This window comes from the organism of the source record quoted next, unplaced genomic scaffold (assembly GCF_019419815.1).
Source record: "Pyrus x bretschneideri cultivar Hongxiangsu unplaced genomic scaffold, Pyrus_bretschneideri_v1 Contig10, whole genome shotgun sequence".
Classification (NCBI taxonomy): Eukaryota; Viridiplantae; Streptophyta; class Magnoliopsida; order Rosales; family Rosaceae; genus Pyrus; species Pyrus x bretschneideri.
Window position 1 is genome coordinate 4,503,460 of NW_025999391.1, and position 20,308 is coordinate 4,523,767.

Below are 20,308 nucleotides of genomic sequence, written 5' to 3' on the forward strand. Positions count from 1 at the left end.
CAGTAGTAGTACAATTTATTATCTCTTCCTTTGCTTCCTCGACTAATAAAAGAAAGCAGAGTGAGAGATAACAAATTCTACTGCTACCAATCGTGTCATTAGTCTCATTGATGATGATGCTAAAGTTGGTGATCTACCGATATCTCAGTTAGGGAAAGCCTTTTTCAGTCTCAGTCATGTGCTCAACTTCAACCGCACCAAAGAGTTTCTTGTAAAAAAGTTGATGCCTCCATGATGCCTCCATCAGGTGATGGGATCAAGAGCAGAGGAGTCGCCTTGATCTCAAGGCTATTCAAGGCCATTGAAGCTGAAAAAGTTGAAAACACAGAGAGAGCACTGAAGGAAATGAAAAGGGTTGGGTTTGTGTTTTCGCTGGGGTACGTGTAATTTATAGAAGCCGCAAGGCTTAATAGTTGGCAAGGAATCTGAGATCATGTTGCGAATTGTGCCACTCGCGTGTGGCACAACCGTAGGTTCGTTTACTCTAGTCTCTTTGTTGCATGTGTTTGGACAATTGGATTAAGATATCTACTGTTTGTCTCTTGTGATTTTTCAGGACCTCACACTAAAATAAAGATAAAACAGAGAAAAACCATGAGAACGCAGACCCTTTGACCAAATGGGCTCCTTGGGCTTTCTTTCTATGTCCATGTATATATTATAATAATTGGAAATGACCGATCTTGTAGTGTATCGTATCTTATCATGTCAATTTATAAGTTTTACATGTTGTTGCGAGTATTTTTTTATGGTGTAATTTTGGGTTCAAACAAAGCTAAATGAGAAACTTCATCCCTCATCGACTGGAAAATGGGTCCAGAAAATTGGTAGCCACCGCTAATATGCTAGCAAGGGGTGACCCAGAGTAAGCCAAGGGGCAGCCCAGTTAAGGGTTCTTTATCATATCCAGTTGTCCATTTTCCGAGCTTCCTCTCTGAACACTAGAGGCCGAGTTTCCAGTGTCTCCGAAAGATGAAAACAGGCTTTTATATATTAGCTCCAATATTACTAAATGAGAGGAAGTAGAGATTCAAACTTGAAGAAAATAATAATGCATAAAACCATGAAAAGACCAAGGCCAGTAGGTTTGTAAGTTAAAAACATTAAGGAGTTCCAAGAAATCCCAAATAAACCAAATGACAGAAGAAAGCCCCAAAGAAGGGGAAATCTGCTGATTATATTTTTTTTCCCCAAGTGACATAAAAGTAGAGAAATGATAGAATGTGGTGATGTTTATAACTTGATAATATTTAAAGGGCAGTGTGTGCTCGTCGCTCAGTTCCATGAGGGTAGTCCAAATCCACATTAAAGTTAGGGTATATGTAAAGGTGAAATGGAAGTGGGAAACCTCTATTTTTTTGTGTACCTACCAATTTTCGCAGAGAGCACAAAGAGATAAACAGCTGCATAATCCAATTTTCGCAAAACCAATTTCAAAACGAATGCAAGCAACTTCCAGATAGTAAATAGCTGCAGATAGTAATACATTATCATCGTGATGATGCAAATCATATGAATTTCAAATTCACACTTCAAACTTTAGCTCAACTAAGTGTTATACCATTTCGTTTCCTTCTCTACCAGTTTCTGAGCAATCAATATACAGAAAGAGAGAGAGAGAGAGAGAGAGAGAGAGGAGAGAGAGAGAGAGAGAGAGGTAGACTTACAAGTACGATCATCTCTTCAAGAACGGAAATGACCTGCTCACCCCCTCTGAGAAAAGCTTCAAACTTGGCAGTCTCTAATTTTGAGCTGCCTAGATCTCGGGCAGTTCCGTCTTTGTCTTTCGCGCCCAATACGTCATCTGGGTATCCACCGCCCACCTCATAGGTGCCGCACCACCGCAGCGTCTGCCGCTTCATCTTCTTGTTGGGCTGCTTTGGTCGAAGCTGAGATTGAGGAAGTTTGCTGTGGTGGGAGGGAAAAGAGGGTACCATTTTCAAATGTTCGTGCTCGTAGTCAGGAGATACAAAAGTGCGTTGAGGTAAAAAAGAAATGGGCACTCACTAGTGGGCTTCCGTATTGGGCCTAGTTGCACGTAGCTAAAATGAGGGGAAGCTGCCGAATCAATTGCGTTTTTTATTTAAGATGACTATGCACATGAACGATTGATGCTAGTAAATTTCTTGTTGTTGTATTTAAAATTTTTATTACATTAACATGATATGAAAAACTTTGTTAATAGCGCATTGATATTTACCAAAGTGGTATTTTATGCATGTATGTTTGTGGTTTAAATTTTCACCGAATTTTCTTCGTTTCTTTCGTGTAATTTCAATTGTATTCTAGTAATTTTTTTTATCACGTAACATATGTAAAGTGATGAGCCATCCTAGAGACGAACAACATACTTTTCCCTTGGCTTCTGGCAGATGGAGTTTGTGAATCTTATCTTTTGTCAAGCTGTAGAACTCGCGAAAGGCATCATCTGTCCTTGGGTTGGGGAGCATGTGGAATGGGACTTGATGTGTTAATCGACTAGTAAAGTTTTCCTTGGTCGCGGCCGATCCCCATGATTTACACACTGTACCAAAAGCAACGAAATCCTCCATTAAAGGCTTAAAGCTATCCGGCTGGCGATAGAAATAACAAGTTCTTGAGGAAGACTCGACCAATCAACCACGGTAAAAGAATTTCCTTTGCTGCTACGAGCCATCGTCATCGTCAAGTTTGATTGGAGCACTTGAAAGACAAATAGTCGGGTTTAGGGTTTAGTAGATTAGCGGACGCAAACCTAATTCCTATTAAATAGTTTGGGAGGGACAATCCAATCCTGGTTCTGTTTCCACTTATTAGGGTTTGCTTATTCTTCCACTATTAGCACGTAGGCCATGTTTGATTGACGGATTAGGATTGGGATTGGGATTGGACAAACATGGGCTTAAATAACAAACATGGACCATAGGGTTAGGGTTAGGATTGGGATTGGGTTTGCAGGGATCAAACCTTCACAAATTCTCTTATGAATTTGACCTTTTTCACACAAAATTGAGCTCTACAAATTCTCCTTGTTGTGTATGTTTGGACCGGTGGATTAAGATATTTACCATCTATATATGTTCAGATTTTTCATGACCAACTTTACGATAAAATAAATAAACAAAACATAAAAGATATTTTGAGAATAAAATAATTGTCCACAATGTGGCCATGAATATAATTCGTACATTACATCTATTTAGGAGCCCTAGTTGATTAAAAATAGTAACATTTGAACATTATCTCAGATTATTTGATGCTGAAGTAAAACAATAACTAATGAGAATATCTATCCTATTATGTCATGGGTAACAAAGGTGTTAAAGATACTTATTGGGCTTTCTTTATTAAATATATAAGGGTTAGGCCCCAACAAAGGACATAACCAATATTCTAGCACAAAAATCTACCTCATATAGCTACGATTAAAATTGGTAAATATTCGTTAACAAGAGTCTTCTTCAAAATGAAAACCCAATCTCTTAGCTGTCTCAACTTTGATGATCTCGCCCATCACTCCATATTGAAAGTTGAAACCAAACCGACCTTATGTCGAAACTAAAACTTTTGCAATCAAAATAAGTGTGATTTTTCTGACTTCAAACATTGACTGACATGTATTTATAAAATACAACCCGTTACATAGTTTTTTTGGTCTACTTTTTGCTGGATTGGGTTGCATATGCGGCAAAAGCAAAGGGAACTCGAGGGAATGGACAGCGTCGTCGACAGTGATTCCGAGTAGCGAGCTTATTATTTTAATTCCAAAAATTGTAAAATTATTTTAAAAAAAATTAATAGAAAAGGAAAAAAAAAGTGAGAAACTGGGCCCCGAAGTCTCAGAAATTCAAAAATCAAAGACTGTACCCGGGAGCAGTGGGTGGGGGGTCGGGGCCCCACTCGCCGAGTCGTTTCACGGGCAATTCCGTAGTCCACCTGCCCTTGCTTTGCAGGACAGTGTTCTTGCCGTCGATGCCGATGATGATGGTTTTAATTTGAGGATCAACGGCTGAGATGTTCTTGGGGATTCAAGGGTAGTTGAGATATTTTGGAATTTTGGGTGGGGGTAAAACTAGACAATGAAAACATACCCTGTCCAATCAATACTCTGCGAACGCCAAGAAAACTACTTGGAAAATCAAAATGGGATCAAAGATTCAAAATCAATTAATAAACAACACTGCACAACAACATTGTTTTTTCCTTTTTTAAATGGTTTGATTGCAGCACAAAACAAAAGCAATTTTTGAAAAAACAGAAAGGAAAATTAGCGTGTGAAAATAACAAATAAGGCCTCGTTTGTTGTTTAGAATTTGTTTGTCTTGAACAACTTATTCGACTCAATGATGTTTTTGACGGGAGTAATGTTAAGGAGACTAAATTTTTGAAATCAAATTACAAATCAAATGATACGTCACCAATTAGAAATATGCATATTAATCGACATTTAATTAATAATCTAATCATCTACAACCACATCATTTGATTTACAAATTTAATTTAAAAAATTCAATCTCTTTAACGTATTTTTTGACGGTTATCCATACTCAAGTGGATGGATGTACGTCATTAATGCATGTTGAGTCTTTACATTCTTCAACCAAACAACTATACCTTGCAAAATAAACACGATAACAGGACAAATATTGTAAACAATATAAGGTGTTAGGTTGAGTTTATTGAATATTGTTGCGGTAAATTAAATTGTGTTAAAATTGATATTATTTTACAAATTTTTGTTTTCTTGGTCATTCAATGATCAATGATTCATAATCACTTAACATTAAAGTTTATATCAACAAATGAGTTTGAAACATAACATGATCATTTGTCTTTTGAATTTATTTCACATGTTTATTTGATAATATTTTTAGTTTTAATAAACATTACATATGAATGCATCTTCATTTGTAAGTGAAAAAAGAAAAGCATAAGGAAGCTTTTGGTCAATGAGGAGGATTCTCTACCCTCCTATTCTTATTTTCTTTCATCTCCTCCTCTCACACATTATTTTTTTGTCTTATTATCTCTATAAAAAAAAATCAATATAAGATATTGACATGACTTAACCGTAACCGTTCAAATCAAAAGGCATAGAAAGGTGAAGAGATTAGGAGGGTAGAGAATCATTCTTCTTTAGTCAAATGTACATTAAACACATAAAAATAAAAACAGGCACTCTGAACACTTTAACTAATTACTATCTTAATTCCCGTTATACCCCCATCCAAACTGTTCCCCTTCCCGCTTCTATAAAATATAAATCACCAAATCCAAATCCAAATCCAAATCCCATGCCATCTGATCTGCTGCTTTCTTCCCCTTCTTCCTCTCTCTCTCCAAGGGTTTCCTGTGTCCTCCTTTCTCAAACTTTTCCTTTCACCTTCCTTGTGACTGAGTCTGACTCGGTTGTTGCTTCTGGCGACTGCGAGTACGTTTCATTCTCTCTCTGTTATTTTTCAAGTTTACTTTGAAATACTTGTCTTTATTGTTATAAACCTATGTTTGATTTGTAGCGTATGTTAATGTTTGTTCATATTATTTACTGTTTTCTTATCATTTCTAGCACATAAATATTAGTGAAATTTTTAACGTCTTTTTAAGCTTGAAATTTTTAAATTTTTATCCAAAATCCTCGTGGTAGAATTTGTGAATAAACACGTTAAGACATGATACGTTGTAAAATCGGTCATTCCCAATTTGTTATAATACATGGACATAGAAAGAAAAGAAAGTCTGAGAAGCGCATTCGGTCAAAGGGTTAATGGTTTCGTGGTTTTCTACGATTTCATTTTTGGGCATTTTGTTTTTGTGGGTTTTTTTATTTTGTTTTATTCGGTAAACGGAAAAATGATGAAATGTACAGATTTTATTCACTGCCACATTGTGCACCATTATTTTAATCTCAAAATATCTTTTATGTTTTGTTTAGAGTAATACTAGAGAGATTCAATCTGTAGATAAAAATTTAGAAATTAAAAGACATGAAAGTTGATGATTGATTTATTATTTAAACGTTGTTAAACCTATTCATTCATATTGGTTTATTACAAACTAAATGACGTGTTACTAATAAGAATAAGCATGTTTATCAATATTTAAATAGTAAATCAATCATCAACTTTCATGTCCTAGTTTCTAAATTTTTGTCTACAAATTTAGTTTCCATAACATCACCCTTTTGTTTATTTAATTTAGCGTATTATTTTATTCTCAAAATATCTTTTTTGTTTTATTTATTTATTTTAGAGTAAGGTCGTGAAAATTTTGAACAAACACAGACGATAAAAAATTTAATTCAATGGTCCAGACACACACAACAAAACACAACTGCAAATATCCCTACAATTGCACAAGACAAGAGTCGCACAATTCATAATATGATCTCAAATTCATGGACAATGATTAAGCCTCCCACTTCCATAAATCACATATCCTCCATGCGAAATCTCAGATCCAACTTTTTGCATTTTTGTGTGTCTTCTTCTCCACACCTACCCCGCCAAAACCCAAACCATAACTAGCTAGCTTCAATCGTGGTCGAGCTCTGTATGACTATCACTGAGTGTTATCCTCGTGCCTAGATCTAAATACTCAAGTTTGAGGACGACGTCGACTTTTTCAAGCGGATCTCCAATGCAGAGGAGCTCGAGCACATGCAAAAGCCTGAACCGTAGACCATACAATACCTTTTTTGTCGCTGTGATCTACTTGGGTCAGGCTTTTGCATGCGCTTGAGCTCATCGGTACCAAAGAACCGCTTGTAAAAGTTGACGGCATCCTCGAGGTTGGGTGTTTGGATCTAGAAACTAGGATAACACTTAGTGATATTCAATGGCGGGGCTCGCCCGCCATTGAAGCTAGCTATGTATGGTTTGGGTTTTGACGTGAGGTATGAGAGGAAGAAGATAGAGAGCATAAAGACCAAGACGAAAATGCAAAAGGCTAGGTCTAAGATTTCACATAGGGCTCATGATTTATGGAAGTTGGAGGCTTAATTGTTGGCCACAAATTTGAGATCATATTACAAATTATGCCACTCTCGTGTCGTGCAATCGTGGGATTATTTGCAATGGTATCTTTGTTTTGTGTGTCTAGATCATTATATTAAGATATTAACCATCTTTGTCTGTTTAGATTTTTCACAACTTTCCGCTAAAATAATAAAATAAAATAGAAAAGATATTGTGAGAATAAAATAATGGTCCACGTTGTGGCCGTAAATAAAATTATACATTCTATTCTCTTCTTGTTTACCGAATAAAATAATCATCAGAACGAAATGCCCAAAAATGAAATCGTGCAAAACCATGAGAACGTTGAACCTTTGATTGGATGGGCTCCTCGGGCTTTGTTTCTCTATCCGTGGATTATAGTAGTTGGGAATTTGCCATCTGTCTTCAAAACATAAAAACACATTTCTTTCAAGTATTACATACCCAAAATAAGAGTACTGAAAAACATTTGTACATTACTACAAAATATCAAATGTTCAAGGATATGCAAAATGAAATGAGTTTTTTTTTCAAGATTGTGGAGCTTTTCTCAAAAGTTAGAACCTTGCCAATAAATCTTATGGCTATTATTGTATAACGTTTTTTTTTAATAGTGTTTAATTAATGTAAAAGTGTGAAAAATATAGATGACAAACTCTACAACTTTTGTGAAGTGGTCAACTCCTAAGTTCGTCACTATTATCCCATAAAACATAGATTTAAATTTAATCGTTGATTATTGTTTACATTTATGCTGCAATTTTCCCACCAAATTCAATTTTTTAGATTTTCTTTTTTGAAAACATGATCTTTAAGTAGATACAGAAAGATGAACAATTTAGATCGTTGATATCACGTTCAGATTTTTACGTAAATTTATTATATATCATTATCATTTTAGTGAATTTATGAGATAAATTTTCAAATAATTACAAATCCATAGTAATTTACAAAATATTTAAAAGGGAATTGTTATTAACACTCCAAAAATCTCATTCTACACTCCTTACAAATGTATTTTGCTTTTTAATTATAGAAAACTTGGAGTACCAAATAAAATTTTTAAAATGCTAATAAAAATTCTCATTTAAAAAAAACATATTAATTTATATTGAATATAAAGAGAAATAAATGTGTCAAATATGTGGATGTGTAGAAAGCAAACTGGGAAATTGCAACGCATAAACATGGGGCGCCGCACCAATATTAAGCATGATAGACCCTTTTTTTATGAGAAAAATCAATAGTAATTTGATGCTAGCGTCAGAGAGCATATGCTTTTTGGAAAAATCAAACACCTTGATGCTAGATGTCCAAAATTGATTGGACAGAAATTAAAGAAAAATTAATTAAAATGATTTGAGACTGGTTACAAACTGACGTGGGTTAGAAAGGAAGAGAGAGAAACTCATCTTCTCTCATTTTCGCTTGAACACAAAAGCTGAAACTCATAAAGTGCAGAATATAGCCGATCTGCATCCAGAAAAATTTGAAATTCCCAATCGCCTAGGCCACATAGTTGACCACCTCGGCGCCCGCGTCCGATTTTTCTTCCGATTATGAGTTAATTTCGGTGGCTGATGACTAACGTTTAGACGATGACCTAATCCGATTTTTAAAACACTAATTATTATGAATTTTTATTTATTTTAAACTTTCTTAAAAATACTATTTATGAGGGTTTCTAAGGTTCTAAAAATTCAAACGACGAAGTATCTATTTTCAAAACATAGATAACACGATTATGAACGTTTTCATATTTTTTTTTTCACATTTTTTACATTTGTAAATAAATTATTATAATTTTTTTAATGTACTATGATATTTTTAAATTGTTAGGTCTAGTTGCAGCCATGAATAATATCATACAACAAAAGTACTTATGTTTCCCTTTCTCCTTCCCCACAAAAAGAAAATTCATCATTGAACATTCTCAGCGCATGATATTAAAGAACCTAATTGGTAGTGCAAATAAAAGGAGCCAGAAAACATGCACCATCAGATGGAAGGTGGTAAGATAACAAAGATATTGAAACAATGACATTGCTCGCCTCCGACTGTTCATGTGCAATCCGCACTTTGAACAATCAGTCAGCTCGCGATTTCGAAACAGAGAGCAAAAAGAGATACGAGCAAACGAATCCAACTCCAATTTTGAGCTGCCTTGCCGTCGAGCAGTTCCGTTCTTGCCTTTCACCAATCCTTCATCCGGGTATCCGCCGCCCACCTCATAGGTGCCGCACCTTCTTATTCGGTTGCTTTGGCTGAAGCTGACATTGGGGAAATTTGCCGTAGTGGGAGGAAAAAGAGGGTGGAGAGAGAAAAGGGGGAGAGAGATTGTGCCGCTGAGTATGAAAAACCCGGAAACATTTTTGGTGCTGCTGCTGGGTTTTTGTGTTTTTCCGGCCGAAGGTGATAAAGAATAGTAAAAGATTAGCCGGGTCGCCGTCTGTGGGAATCGAACCCACGACCACACGGTTAAAAGCCGTGCGCTCTACCGGCTGAGCTAAGACGGCTTATTGATATCCAAGTTTGTTAACATTTAATAATTTTATATTCTGTCCGTTGGGTGACAAAATGCGATCAAAACCAAGTTTAATGATATTCATATTTATTATGAGTTAAAAACTAATTTCTTCTCCACCACATAGTGTAATTATATCATTGTGTGAAAAATGAAAATTTGAGCCTCATATATATTTTTTTAAAATAAACACTTTGAACTGAGTTACAAGTCTCTTTGTAACAGAAAAATGTTCTTCAACGACATAAAGAAATATCATAGGCAATAGTGCGGCATTTCTTATGTAAATACCAATTTTGTAGCACTGTCCATTATTTGCATAATTGGATCAAAATAATAATTAGAGTTGTGATTTTCATACCCCATTTTACCTCCTACCCACTATTTCAATTGTTTAATAGTTGTTGAGATTGTATGTAAGGTAAAATGAGGTGTTGTTCATCACCCTAACAATCAAAGCTTCGTTTGTTGTCCATTATTGGTTCGTCTTTGATAACTCACTAGATTCAATGAATGTTCATTGAGAATAGATTTCAAACTTACATATTTTGTCAAAGTGAAGAGAGAAGATGGATAAATCATGAAGAAAATAAATTGTAGCGATTGAGAGGAACAAGTTTCTTCAGGATTTCTCTATCTTGTACCTTCACTTGAACAAAATGTGCAAGTTGACTTTCATATTTTGTATTCAATATTCATTGAATCTAGTGACTTATCTAAGTCAAACTAATCTTAGACATCAAACGAGCCATAAATGTCTATTTTATTTGGGTATGAGTGTCTTTTTAGAAAAGCATTTGCATGACAAAGCCCTCCGGTCGCATTATATTTCTATTTCAGGACAGTCAAACACACTAAAGCGAGTAGCTCTTAGTCATTGATACATATTGGATCTTCTCATTCTTAAGCCAATCAACGATACCCTGGAAAAAAAAATAGTGCACACACAATAACACGACAAATACGTAAACAAGATAAGGTGCTTAGGCCGAAATAACACTAGAAGAAAATATGTTATAGGTAGGACATTCTTCTTTGCACACTGATGAGAGTCGGAGGCTTTTATATTTTGTCATTCACCAAAGTTATTGGAATGTTTGTGGGTATTTTGAGACACCAACAAACGGTGTTGAATCTGTTGATTACACACATCTGTACAAAGGCTATTATTAGTATAGATAATATTGTTTGAGATTGAGGATCACTGGAGGCTCTAAAACAAAGAAAAGACAAAGAATTGACTCAACAAATCATGTGCTGCTAACACAACTGAGGATCCATTTGATTTGTGAGACGTCCCAAAATTAGATAAAATATATGAAACTTATCATAAAAGCCACAAAATATATAGCTTTCTCATAACAAAAGCATTATGCAAAATGAATCAGTTTGCAAATCACTACGTCCAATTGACCTAACATACATCCAATGATATTACTGAATTTGTATATGTATGAATATTTTGATTTTTTTCGTACCAAAATCCTAGGATATTGGGTGGCATGTAACTAAATATATATCATTATTATCATGGCAAAAGAAATATGCAAATTGTTAAGAAACTCATATAATTATTTATGGGATTGACAATCACTACACGAACCTCTTCTTGCATACATCTTAACACCACACCGATCATGTTTTCTAATTATTAACTGTTTTAGAAATAAAATAGTGCGTTGATGGTAAAGGAATGGACACTCACTACTGGGCTTCCATATGGGGCCTAGTTGCAGCCCAATTAGTTTCATCAACCATAGATAGTAGCCCAATTGACAAATGCCGCCGAGTATTCTTAAACCAAACAACTATACTTTGAAAAATAATGTACACACGATACCACTACAAATATTGTAAACAAAATTAGGTGTTAGGACGAAAAACAAAATTAGTTCAATGGCAAGGATGCGGATTCCGGCTTCCAAAATACAAAAAACAAGGAGGTCGCAAAAATGCTTATGTGAGTCTTCCTGTCTCTGAAAATGGTGGATAATCATGAGTTGTTACAAGTTGTTTCCCTTTTTCTTTTTCTTTTTTTTAAAAAAACTGGTTATTGCTCGATGTCCATTTGCTTCTTCTTTTTTTTTTTTTTTTTCAAGAACAAAAAGTTTTTGTTAAAATTGACATTATTTGACAACATTTTGTTTTCTTGGTCATTCGATGATCAATGATTCATAATCACTTAGCATTAAAATTTATATCAAGAGATGAGATTGACACAATAAATGAACATTTGTTTTAGATTTATCTCACCCGGTTGTATGATAATGTTTATAGTTTTAATAAAAAAATTTAACATGATATGACACGACACGTATAGTATGTAAATGGATTCAAATATATGTATTTGACAATAATAAATTAAAGAATTGAATGTAAATCTCATCTGAGCAAACACGTTAATACTCGACATGTCAGTACTTATGGATGCATATGATCTACGGTGCACCACATGTATGCATCCCCATTTGTACATTGACATAGAACGCAGGAGGAAGCTTATTGATAAAATAACCTAGATACGCACAGTTTTGCCTGTCATTTTCTATTTCTTTCTTCAAACCCAAAAGATAAACAGGCAGGAAAGCATAGTATGTACGGATTTTCTCGGTGGAACGAACCATTATTTTATTATATATATATTTTTGAAAAGTGTTATTGATATTTCAAAAATCTCATTTTACATTTGTCGTAAATGTATTTTTTTTTCTAAATATAAAAAATTTTAAATATAGAATAACAATTTTAAAGTACTAATATCAATTCTCATATTTTTTTTATTTTAGCGCAAGGTGGAAACTGAACAGACAGAGATGGTAAATATCCTAATCCATCGGTCCAAAACACATAAAAGCAAAAACTGGCACACTGGCCACTGTAAGAAATTACCATGAATGCTCGACAGGAGAATGGCACCTTCGTAATTCCTTTCAAATTCACGGGCAACTGTAAGACATAAACAGTCTTTAACTTTCCGTTATACCCCATCCAAACGGTTCCGCTTCCCCGCCTCTATAAATCACCCACCCCACGCCGTCTAGTCTACTGTTTTCTTCGTCTTCTTCCTCTCTCTCCAAGGGTTTCCTGTATTCTTTCTTAAACTTTTCCTTTCACTCTCCGAGATTCAATGGCGGAGCAAAATGTCCAGAACGGTGGGGCCGCGGAGAAGGTCGCACCCGTGTCCCTTATCACTGTCACGGAATGCCATCCTCGTCTTTCCATCAAGGCGCCCAATGGCGAAGGCGCCATCAAGTTCTACGTAGCCGTCCTGGGCGCCGTGGAGCTTGAGCGTGAGACTGATCTCAAGCGCAAGGCTGACCAGGAGCGTCCGTACATCTACAGTGCCAAGCTCAAACTTGGGTCCTTCACCTTCCTCGTGACCGAGTCTGACTCTCTTGTTGACTCCGGCGAGGGCGAGTACGTTTCATTCTCTCTTTGTTATTTTTCGAGTTTAGTTTGAAATACTTGTTATTATGGTTAGATCTGAAACCTACTGTTTGCTCATATTATTTACTGTTTTCTTTTCACTTTTGCACATAAATATTAGTAAACCTACCATTTTTTCTTTTTTATTTTATTGTTTTTTGGATTTTTATCCAAAATGCTCGTGGCTTTAGATTTGTTATTGGATTAAATCGTAGCGGTTCTTTATTCTTAAACTGCTTTTCGAATTTCATCCGAAAATTTACATTTATTAATCCTAAATTTGAAGTCATGAGTTATCTGCGAGGCGTCTTCATTTGTACTGTGTTGTGATAAATTTTCCTTTGTTTGACAGAGTTGATGGTGGTTTTAAGCAAGGCTTTAACCTGTTACTTACTGTTGTGGACGTCGATGCGGCTGTGTCCAAGGCCGTCCAGGCGGGAGCTGCAGCGGTTGGGGAGATCAAAACCGGTGGTGCTTTCTTTGGCGACGAGCAGCGTTGGGCTCAGATTAAGGATCCATTCGGCATTTGCTGGTTCTTTGTCACTCCCCTTGAGAAGAAGGCCGCTATCCCTGAAGCCCCAGTTACCGTCTAATTCCCCACCACCACATGATCTCTTTCGGTTTAGATTTTAATCAAATGGTTAGACCCTTTCTGGACCGTCTGATTCAGTGATTTCAATTGGTTTAGGATTAGGCTAATCGTACTTTTAACCTTAATATTTTGCTGAACGAAATGTGGAATTATCAGCGGTATGACTGTAATTGACATTTGTTGTGTGGTTGTGGTTGGATTTTAAGTATTAAATCAGTTTCTGATGATCCCTCGTCTTCACTTTTATTTTTATGCTCATTATTTTTCATTCGTTTTGGCTACTTGGGCAGTTCTTGCATGTAGAAGTTTACCTTCTTAGACATTGGTACTTGTTAAGAGAATTTTGCAATGCGTGGGGTAGTTTCGACATTTTAAGAGTCTGGATGTAGATTTGACTAAAGGAGAGAGATTTTGTCGTTTTCGTTTCGAATTGGGGCTGCTGCAGTTTCAGGGAAAAGGAGTAGCTACGAGTTTAGGTTTGGGTGGTGGAAACGCAACAAACGTGTTGTTTGCCACATGTCCGTACTCTAGAATTAGGCGTGTTGTATTGGGATCAGGATCCCCTCCTGAAGTTAAAAAACTGATCCTGCCGAGCATGCAATTGTGACCATTGAAATTTGATCCAACGGTCCTTGTGCAATTGTGACCGTTGAAATTTGATCCAACGGTTTAAACAAGGAGGTCTTTTGAAATTATAATAATTGTAGTTGTTGGATCAAATTTCAACGGCCATGATTGTCTGCTCAGCAAACTTAGTTTTTTGAGGTCAGGAGAGATCCTGATCGTTGTATTGTATTTCAAGGAAAGGGATCTTCTCTGAATCTCTTCTTTTTAATCCATCAAATCAGAAAATTCGTACCGTTGGAAGTTGATTCAAAGACTACAAACAGGGTTCACTTTAAAAATTATAATAATTTCAGCTGTTGAATGAAATTTCAACGCACGGATCCTCATGATTTGATGGATTATGAGGAAATGATCAAGAGAGAATCCCTTTTGCGTATTTCAATACGGGAAGAGATCCTCTTCGAATATCTCCCTTCAAAGTCCACAGATTAAGTGATTCTGATATTTAAAATTTGATCCAACGGCTAAACAGAGAAGTTTGTAAAAAAATTTAAAAACTATAATAATTTTTTACCGTTGGATCAAATTTCAAAGGTTCGGATCATTTGATCTTTGAGTTTTGGAGGAAGATACTCTTTTCTTTCAATACATTCCATTTATAGATTCTCTCAATAGTCGGGCGATGGATTCAATGTTATACAAGATGATTTTTTTCAATGTTATACAATTTTCAAGCCATTTTTATTAATTTTCCCTTGTTATTTAGACTTCCTTCTTCTTTTCCTTGAGAAAGTGAGATCTAATAATGTGCTATTTCTTTGTTAGTGCACCTTACTAGTGACTGCGAAGTGAAAGTAATTCTAAAATTAAACAAAAAAAATAACCCAAAGAAAGGCAATTTTAATACCCTTTTTATTTAATTATCTGCTTGTCTTGTCTTCAAACCATCCCTCAATTATTCCAATATTCTCAGCATATCCTTGAATTTATAGCAATATTTAGTTAACAATTTAGTTACGGTAATGGGGGTATATATGGTAGTTAGTATAGTTTTGAAGTTTGTTGGAAGTATTGCAATTGTAACACAGCAGGCCTTCATGAAGGTCGAAACCAAACGCCGAGCTCCAAGGACCCTTTCACATATCGAAGAAAGCGTTTGGCGGCAATAAGATGAGTAAGTAGTACACGACTTAGGCATGAAGTGAGCAATGTGATTGACGGCAAAGGCAATGTCAGGACGAATCATCATGAGTTATTGCAGAGAGCCAAGGAGGTGACGAAACTCGAAAAGAGCAGAAACTAGGGACTCATCATGGTTAGATGAGTGTGGGCGGCAATTGGAGTAGAGCACGACTTGCAATCAATCATATTAGTGCATTTGGGAAGATCCATAATTTTGTCTGAGAAAGATGAAAACCAGTGGTGATTGGCGCACTTAAAGTCCCAAATATAGTGCAGAGAACCAAAATCTTTAATTTCAAATTCCTTGGAAAGAAGTATAAAACGAGATAGAGCTCCCTGGTTATCAAAACCAACACAAAATCATCAACACATAGTAGTAAAACCAAGGTATAGTTCAGGCGATGAAAAGTGCTCGACTTTGAACGAACCATTGCGAAGAATAAACGAACTGAAGCGATGAAACCAAGCACGAGGAGCTTGCTTGAGGCATATATAGCCTTATGAAGCTTACTAACATGAGGACATCAACGATCAATAAAGCTAGGGGCATGTGCCAACGATCAATAAAGCTAGGGGCATGTGCCATATAACCATCTTCATTAAGAAACCTGATGAGTAGATTTTATATTATATATTTAATCCTATTCTTAGTATATTTTGGTTAATATTTTGGAACAATTTTGATACTTTAAATTGTATTTTTGATATATGACTTTCGACTTCCTCTGGAGCAAAATAGGACCAAATGGACGAATTTTGAAGTAATTCCAGTTGGAGAATGTTTGTGAGTCACTTGGCTTGATTGCATCAAAATATCATATTTTTCCACCAAACAGCGATTTTCTGGCAATGAAATAAAGGAGTAGTGTGCAGTGCTGGATAGTGACGTTTTGGGCTTGAATTGCGTTTTTGGAGCCCAAGGTGACCTCGGATGGTTTCATAGATTTCTGGATATGTGTTCAGAATGTCCTAATCTTCAAAACAAGCTATTATGGGCCGGATTTGGAGGATATCTGAGGCTAAAACGTGGCTGGACAAGTACTTGGCAAATTCTCTTAGTTTAATTAGAACTTTATTTTCTATTTTATTCTATTATTATTTAGTTTCTTAGTGGGAATGAAACACTGGGTTGTTTGGGTTTGTGCGCTGGCTTTAGGGGGATAAAAAAAGGGTTTGGCCGGTTCTAGTCTATGGGGGGCTGATTATTATTCAACTTCACACTTTGCTAGGGTTCTTGGAGATTTTCTACTTTAAGGTGTTTTCATTCATTTTCTTCTTAATAATATTTTCTTTGATTTTTATTATGAGTAGTAACTAAATCCCTTGCTAGGGTTAGGCCATAAGCCTTAGCATGAATATGTGATTTTATTAATTTACTTATGAATGGATACATGCTTGCTTTGAATTATTAATCACTGTGATTAAAACTATCTATATATTTTAATGATTGATCACCATTAGGATATTTAGACAAGTAATTTGATAAAATTTCTGTTGGAACATCACCCTAAAATTGAGGAGGGCTTCTTGTGATTAGTAATTGTAAGTTCACTTAAGGCAAATATCACGCTCTTAAGGGTTGCATGGTATTTCATAGGGTTTTCACGAAACTTAATAAGTCTTGCATGTTTATATTTGATCTGAATATCACAGACGGATTGAAGGTTAGATATACGTTTCCGCTTGAACATCACAAGGAAAATATGCATTAGGAAAACCTAACCTTCAAAGCATATATGTGGAAATTCATAAGTAATTGATAGATTTGCATAGGATTGTGACAGTGACGGCTGAACCCTAGATTTCTCTAAATTGTTAATTTTAAAAATGTTTTTCTTCCTCGCTGCCATTATTTCCAAATTGTTATATTTCTTTTATTGTTAATTTAATCTTTTCAAATTCATAAATCTCAAATCTTTGATAAAAATCTGTTTTAATATTTAATTAAGAGTTGATTTAATTACAAATTAGTCGAACAATTCTTGGGGACAACGACCTTGCATGAGCATTTATACTACAATTACCTTATATTCTTGCAAATATTTTCAGTGATTAGGTACTAAAAATCCTATCAAAACCCATGAAAATAAAAGCGTTTTTAACATCAAGTTGACAAAGAGACCAACCATGATGAAGAACCAAACTAAGAACATGCGAAAAGTGGCTAGTTTGACAACTGGACTAAAGGTGTCATCATAGTGAAACCCTTTGTTGTTGATGATAGTCTTTAGCCACAAGGCGGAGTGGAGTAACCAAGGATCATGTGTGATTTCTTTAGGAGAGCATTGAACTCATCTGTCACGACCTCTCACCATTCTGGGACTTGAACAACCTGCGTAAGTAGGCTCCGAGTCCGAGGGAGCGTTCAGTGAAGCAGAAAGAACATGAGGTAAAAGGTAGCGTACTGTGCCATATGTTTGATGCTTAGGACGAGAGGAACCAGTCCCTGAACGAGTCACCAAGGGGTGACTGTGTATAGTAGGAACATGAGCAGGCTTCTCGACAATAAAAAAAATTTCTCTCGGGAGGGGCAGGCAGCAGGGGAGAGATCACTAGTCAGTGAGCTGGGTACCGTAGAAAGCCCAGCGGGTAAATGGGCTACAGGAGGCGGTGGGCTTGCATTGGTACCCGACGCTGGAGCCACTTGGTTTATGGGCGCTGGAGGCGCCGAAGTGGGTGGGAACTGGAGTCAAAGCTGGTGAAGAAAAGGCAGGCTCAAAGTAAGAGGGACGCACTGAGAGGCAGAGTATGAAGGTGTTGCCCGAGAAAAAGGAAAGCTTGATTCATCAAACATCACATGCTGAGAAGTATAGATCCGATTTTTAGTAGTATCAAGACACCGATATCCTTTGTATTGTAACATAGTTCTTTGGAACAGGATGCCAGTTTGTTAGTTGTATATAAGCATATGCCGTGGTTTCCAAGCAACCTAACTTATCGTACAAGGAGTATTAGTATACAATAACTAGGAAATCTAACCCTACAGGGAAAGATAATCCTAACGTGATTCTCTTCCTTTAACACTTTGCTGCTCTGAACTATCAACACGGGATCCAATTTTTGACACATCCGTTGTCTGTCGAGTGTGGTCTACGATAATTTCGTTCTAGTGTAGCCTTGTGTAAATGGCAAACAGGGCACAAGCGGTGACCAACACCATGTTCGTGGCCAATACTAAACCGGGATTTGTATAACTTTTTTCGAATCCATTCCAAAAGTGCCTGCGTTGAAGAATATATATAGTCAACGTGGTTTGACTAGGGTTAGCCCATGGTTCGAAAGAATACCTTGGTTAAAAGGATAAACCCTAGGTGTGGTCATACAATAACTGTAGGACCTAATTGTTGAAATCAAGTAATACCTGTAATAATTTTGAGAAAAAGTAAAAGGTGTTTCATAAGAAGTTGTTTCTTTGTTTCAAAATATAATGACTAGACAATAATGATCCACATGAATTATGATTTGGGTTATTTTTTCTTAGATATTCTTTAAATTTGATTTTCATTTGTTCTGTCTCGTTTTTGTTAGAGAGAAACTCCCCAACATGTATTAATCTATATTGTCTCTATTTCGTGAAGTTTTATATCTATCTATCTTCTCACTTGATTATACGACAAATGTTGCAATCTATTATTACCTGGATTGGATAGGGCATGAATGTAGGATCTTCCTAACTTTATACCAACCTAATCTATATCCTTCACATTGTAGTCAGATATCTTTAGCCTTAGTCTTTATGCAATAGGAAAATTACAATCGAAACGTGCACAAACTTAGGAATTTTGATGACTTCATATTCATTCTCTTAAACGATTGAGATCAGACATGATATTAAAGTTCATTACACATAGTAATACCACAAGAAAGAAAAAGAAGAAGAAGAAGCAGCATGGCACAAGCTTAACGAAATCACCATATGGCACGACAGGAACATGATTCAAAACAACGCTTAAATATGGCCCCCTTGAGCTTTTAAAGAGAAGCTTAATTAGCAATCGTTAGGAGGGGTGAGGTTGCACTTAGCGGGTAGAGCCATGGCAAGAGTGGGGTCGATACCGAGAGAAGGCAACAGAAACGAGTTCTTGTAACCACACAAGCATTTCAAGTCAGCTCCCTTGAGAGCCTCACAACACTCAGGAGTTGGCGGAGTTGGATTCGTCTTCGTAACCGACGGCTTGCAATCGGCGATACCTTCATCAGTCATGTTGCACAAGCTCGACACTGTCGACCCTTCAAGCAACACAACCAGTGCCACCACCAAAACAACAACCAACTTGTAGTTTCCACCCATGATTATCGTAAAAGTTTGGATAGGGAAGTTTTGCAAACTGTTTTGTAATGAGAGCTCACTCACTCACTCTCATACGATTTATAGAGAGAAGAGGAGTTTTTGGAGCCACAAGTTTTGGAGTCCGTGAGTGAGAATTGGCAGTATTGTGAGTCACGGGAAGTTCTTTTTGCTGCTTCTTGCACATTACTTTTATGTTTTAATTTGTTTTGGTTGTAATTTGGGGGTTTGAGGGAGCACACTGATTAGTATGATAAAGTGGATTGACATCATCTCCAGATCTCATACTCCGGCGCCCACGGACCGAGCAATCTGCACCGTTTAATTTAAGTTTTACGGTTTTTATTTTTCTGTCCCACTAGCCCACCTCAGATACAATTTCTCTCTCAAACGCCTACATATCTCTCTCTTTTTCGTAAACGGTCTAGATTGCTCAATTTCTAAGATCCAAAGTATGAAATCCGGAGAGTATCCCAATGTTAAAGTGAACTCGTGAATGCCTGAATGGATTTTTGGTTCAAAAGAATAATTTCGGCTGGTCTTGCATGTTGGTTCATTCTTTGTTTGGATGCTCCTATTGGTCACCAAACTTTGGCGAATAATAGGGCAATGATAATTGTCCTAATACTATAAAATACTCTTGCACCAACTTATTTATCCACACTACCAAGTACTGTATTTTTGTCAGACAGCCTGCTTCCGTAGTAGCTATATAGGGTTTAGTTTCCATTGAAATTTTGGAACAACATGAGTGC

At 36.2% G+C, this 20,308-nt stretch overlaps 3 protein-coding genes and 1 non-coding gene across 6 annotated transcripts; 1 reads left to right on the forward strand and 3 right to left on the reverse strand.

Moving 5' to 3' along the window:
* Positions 1-610: 610 nt before the first annotated feature.
* On the reverse strand, positions 611-2,789 carry LOC125480814 (protein PEP-RELATED DEVELOPMENT ARRESTED 1, chloroplastic-like). Of its 3 annotated transcripts, XM_048591952.1 has the most exons (3): positions 2,352-2,789; positions 1,668-2,058; positions 995-1,470 (listed from the first exon to the last, which is right to left on the reverse strand). In XM_048591952.1, the coding sequence occupies exons 2-3, from the start codon at positions 1,935-1,937 to the stop codon at positions 1,351-1,353; spliced, it is 390 nt and encodes a 129-aa protein (XP_048447909.1). In that variant the 5' UTR covers positions 1,938-2,058; positions 2,352-2,789; the 3' UTR covers positions 995-1,350. The 3 variants fall into 3 exon arrangements, 2 of the variants coding, with proteins under 2 accessions (XP_048447909.1, XP_048447902.1); XR_007261066.1 differs by lacking the exon at positions 995-1,470 and adding an exon at positions 611-963 and having other exon boundaries at positions 1,668-2,789; XM_048591945.1 differs by having other exon boundaries at positions 1,668-2,789.
* Positions 2,790-9,417: 6,628 nt separating this feature from the next.
* Positions 9,418-9,490, reverse strand: TRNAK-UUU. The gene has a single exon. It is a non-coding gene; the product is annotated as a tRNA-Lys (tRNA).
* A 3,028-nt stretch (positions 9,491-12,518) lies between these two features.
* LOC103949586 (uncharacterized protein At5g48480) lies at positions 12,519-13,743 on the forward strand. The gene is made up of 2 exons (XM_009360704.3): positions 12,519-12,915; positions 13,277-13,743. Exons 1-2 carry the CDS (start codon positions 12,626-12,628, stop codon positions 13,515-13,517), a joined length of 531 nt encoding a protein of 176 aa, XP_009358979.2. The 5' UTR covers positions 12,519-12,625; the 3' UTR covers positions 13,518-13,743.
* A 5,302-nt stretch (positions 13,744-19,045) lies between these two features.
* LOC103949587 (putative lipid-transfer protein DIR1) lies at positions 19,046-19,612 on the reverse strand. Its single transcript, XM_009360705.3, has one exon. It carries the CDS (start codon positions 19,554-19,556, stop codon positions 19,254-19,256), a length of 303 nt encoding a protein of 100 aa, XP_009358980.2. The 5' UTR covers positions 19,557-19,612; the 3' UTR covers positions 19,046-19,253.
* Between the last annotated feature and the right edge of the window lie 696 nt (positions 19,613-20,308).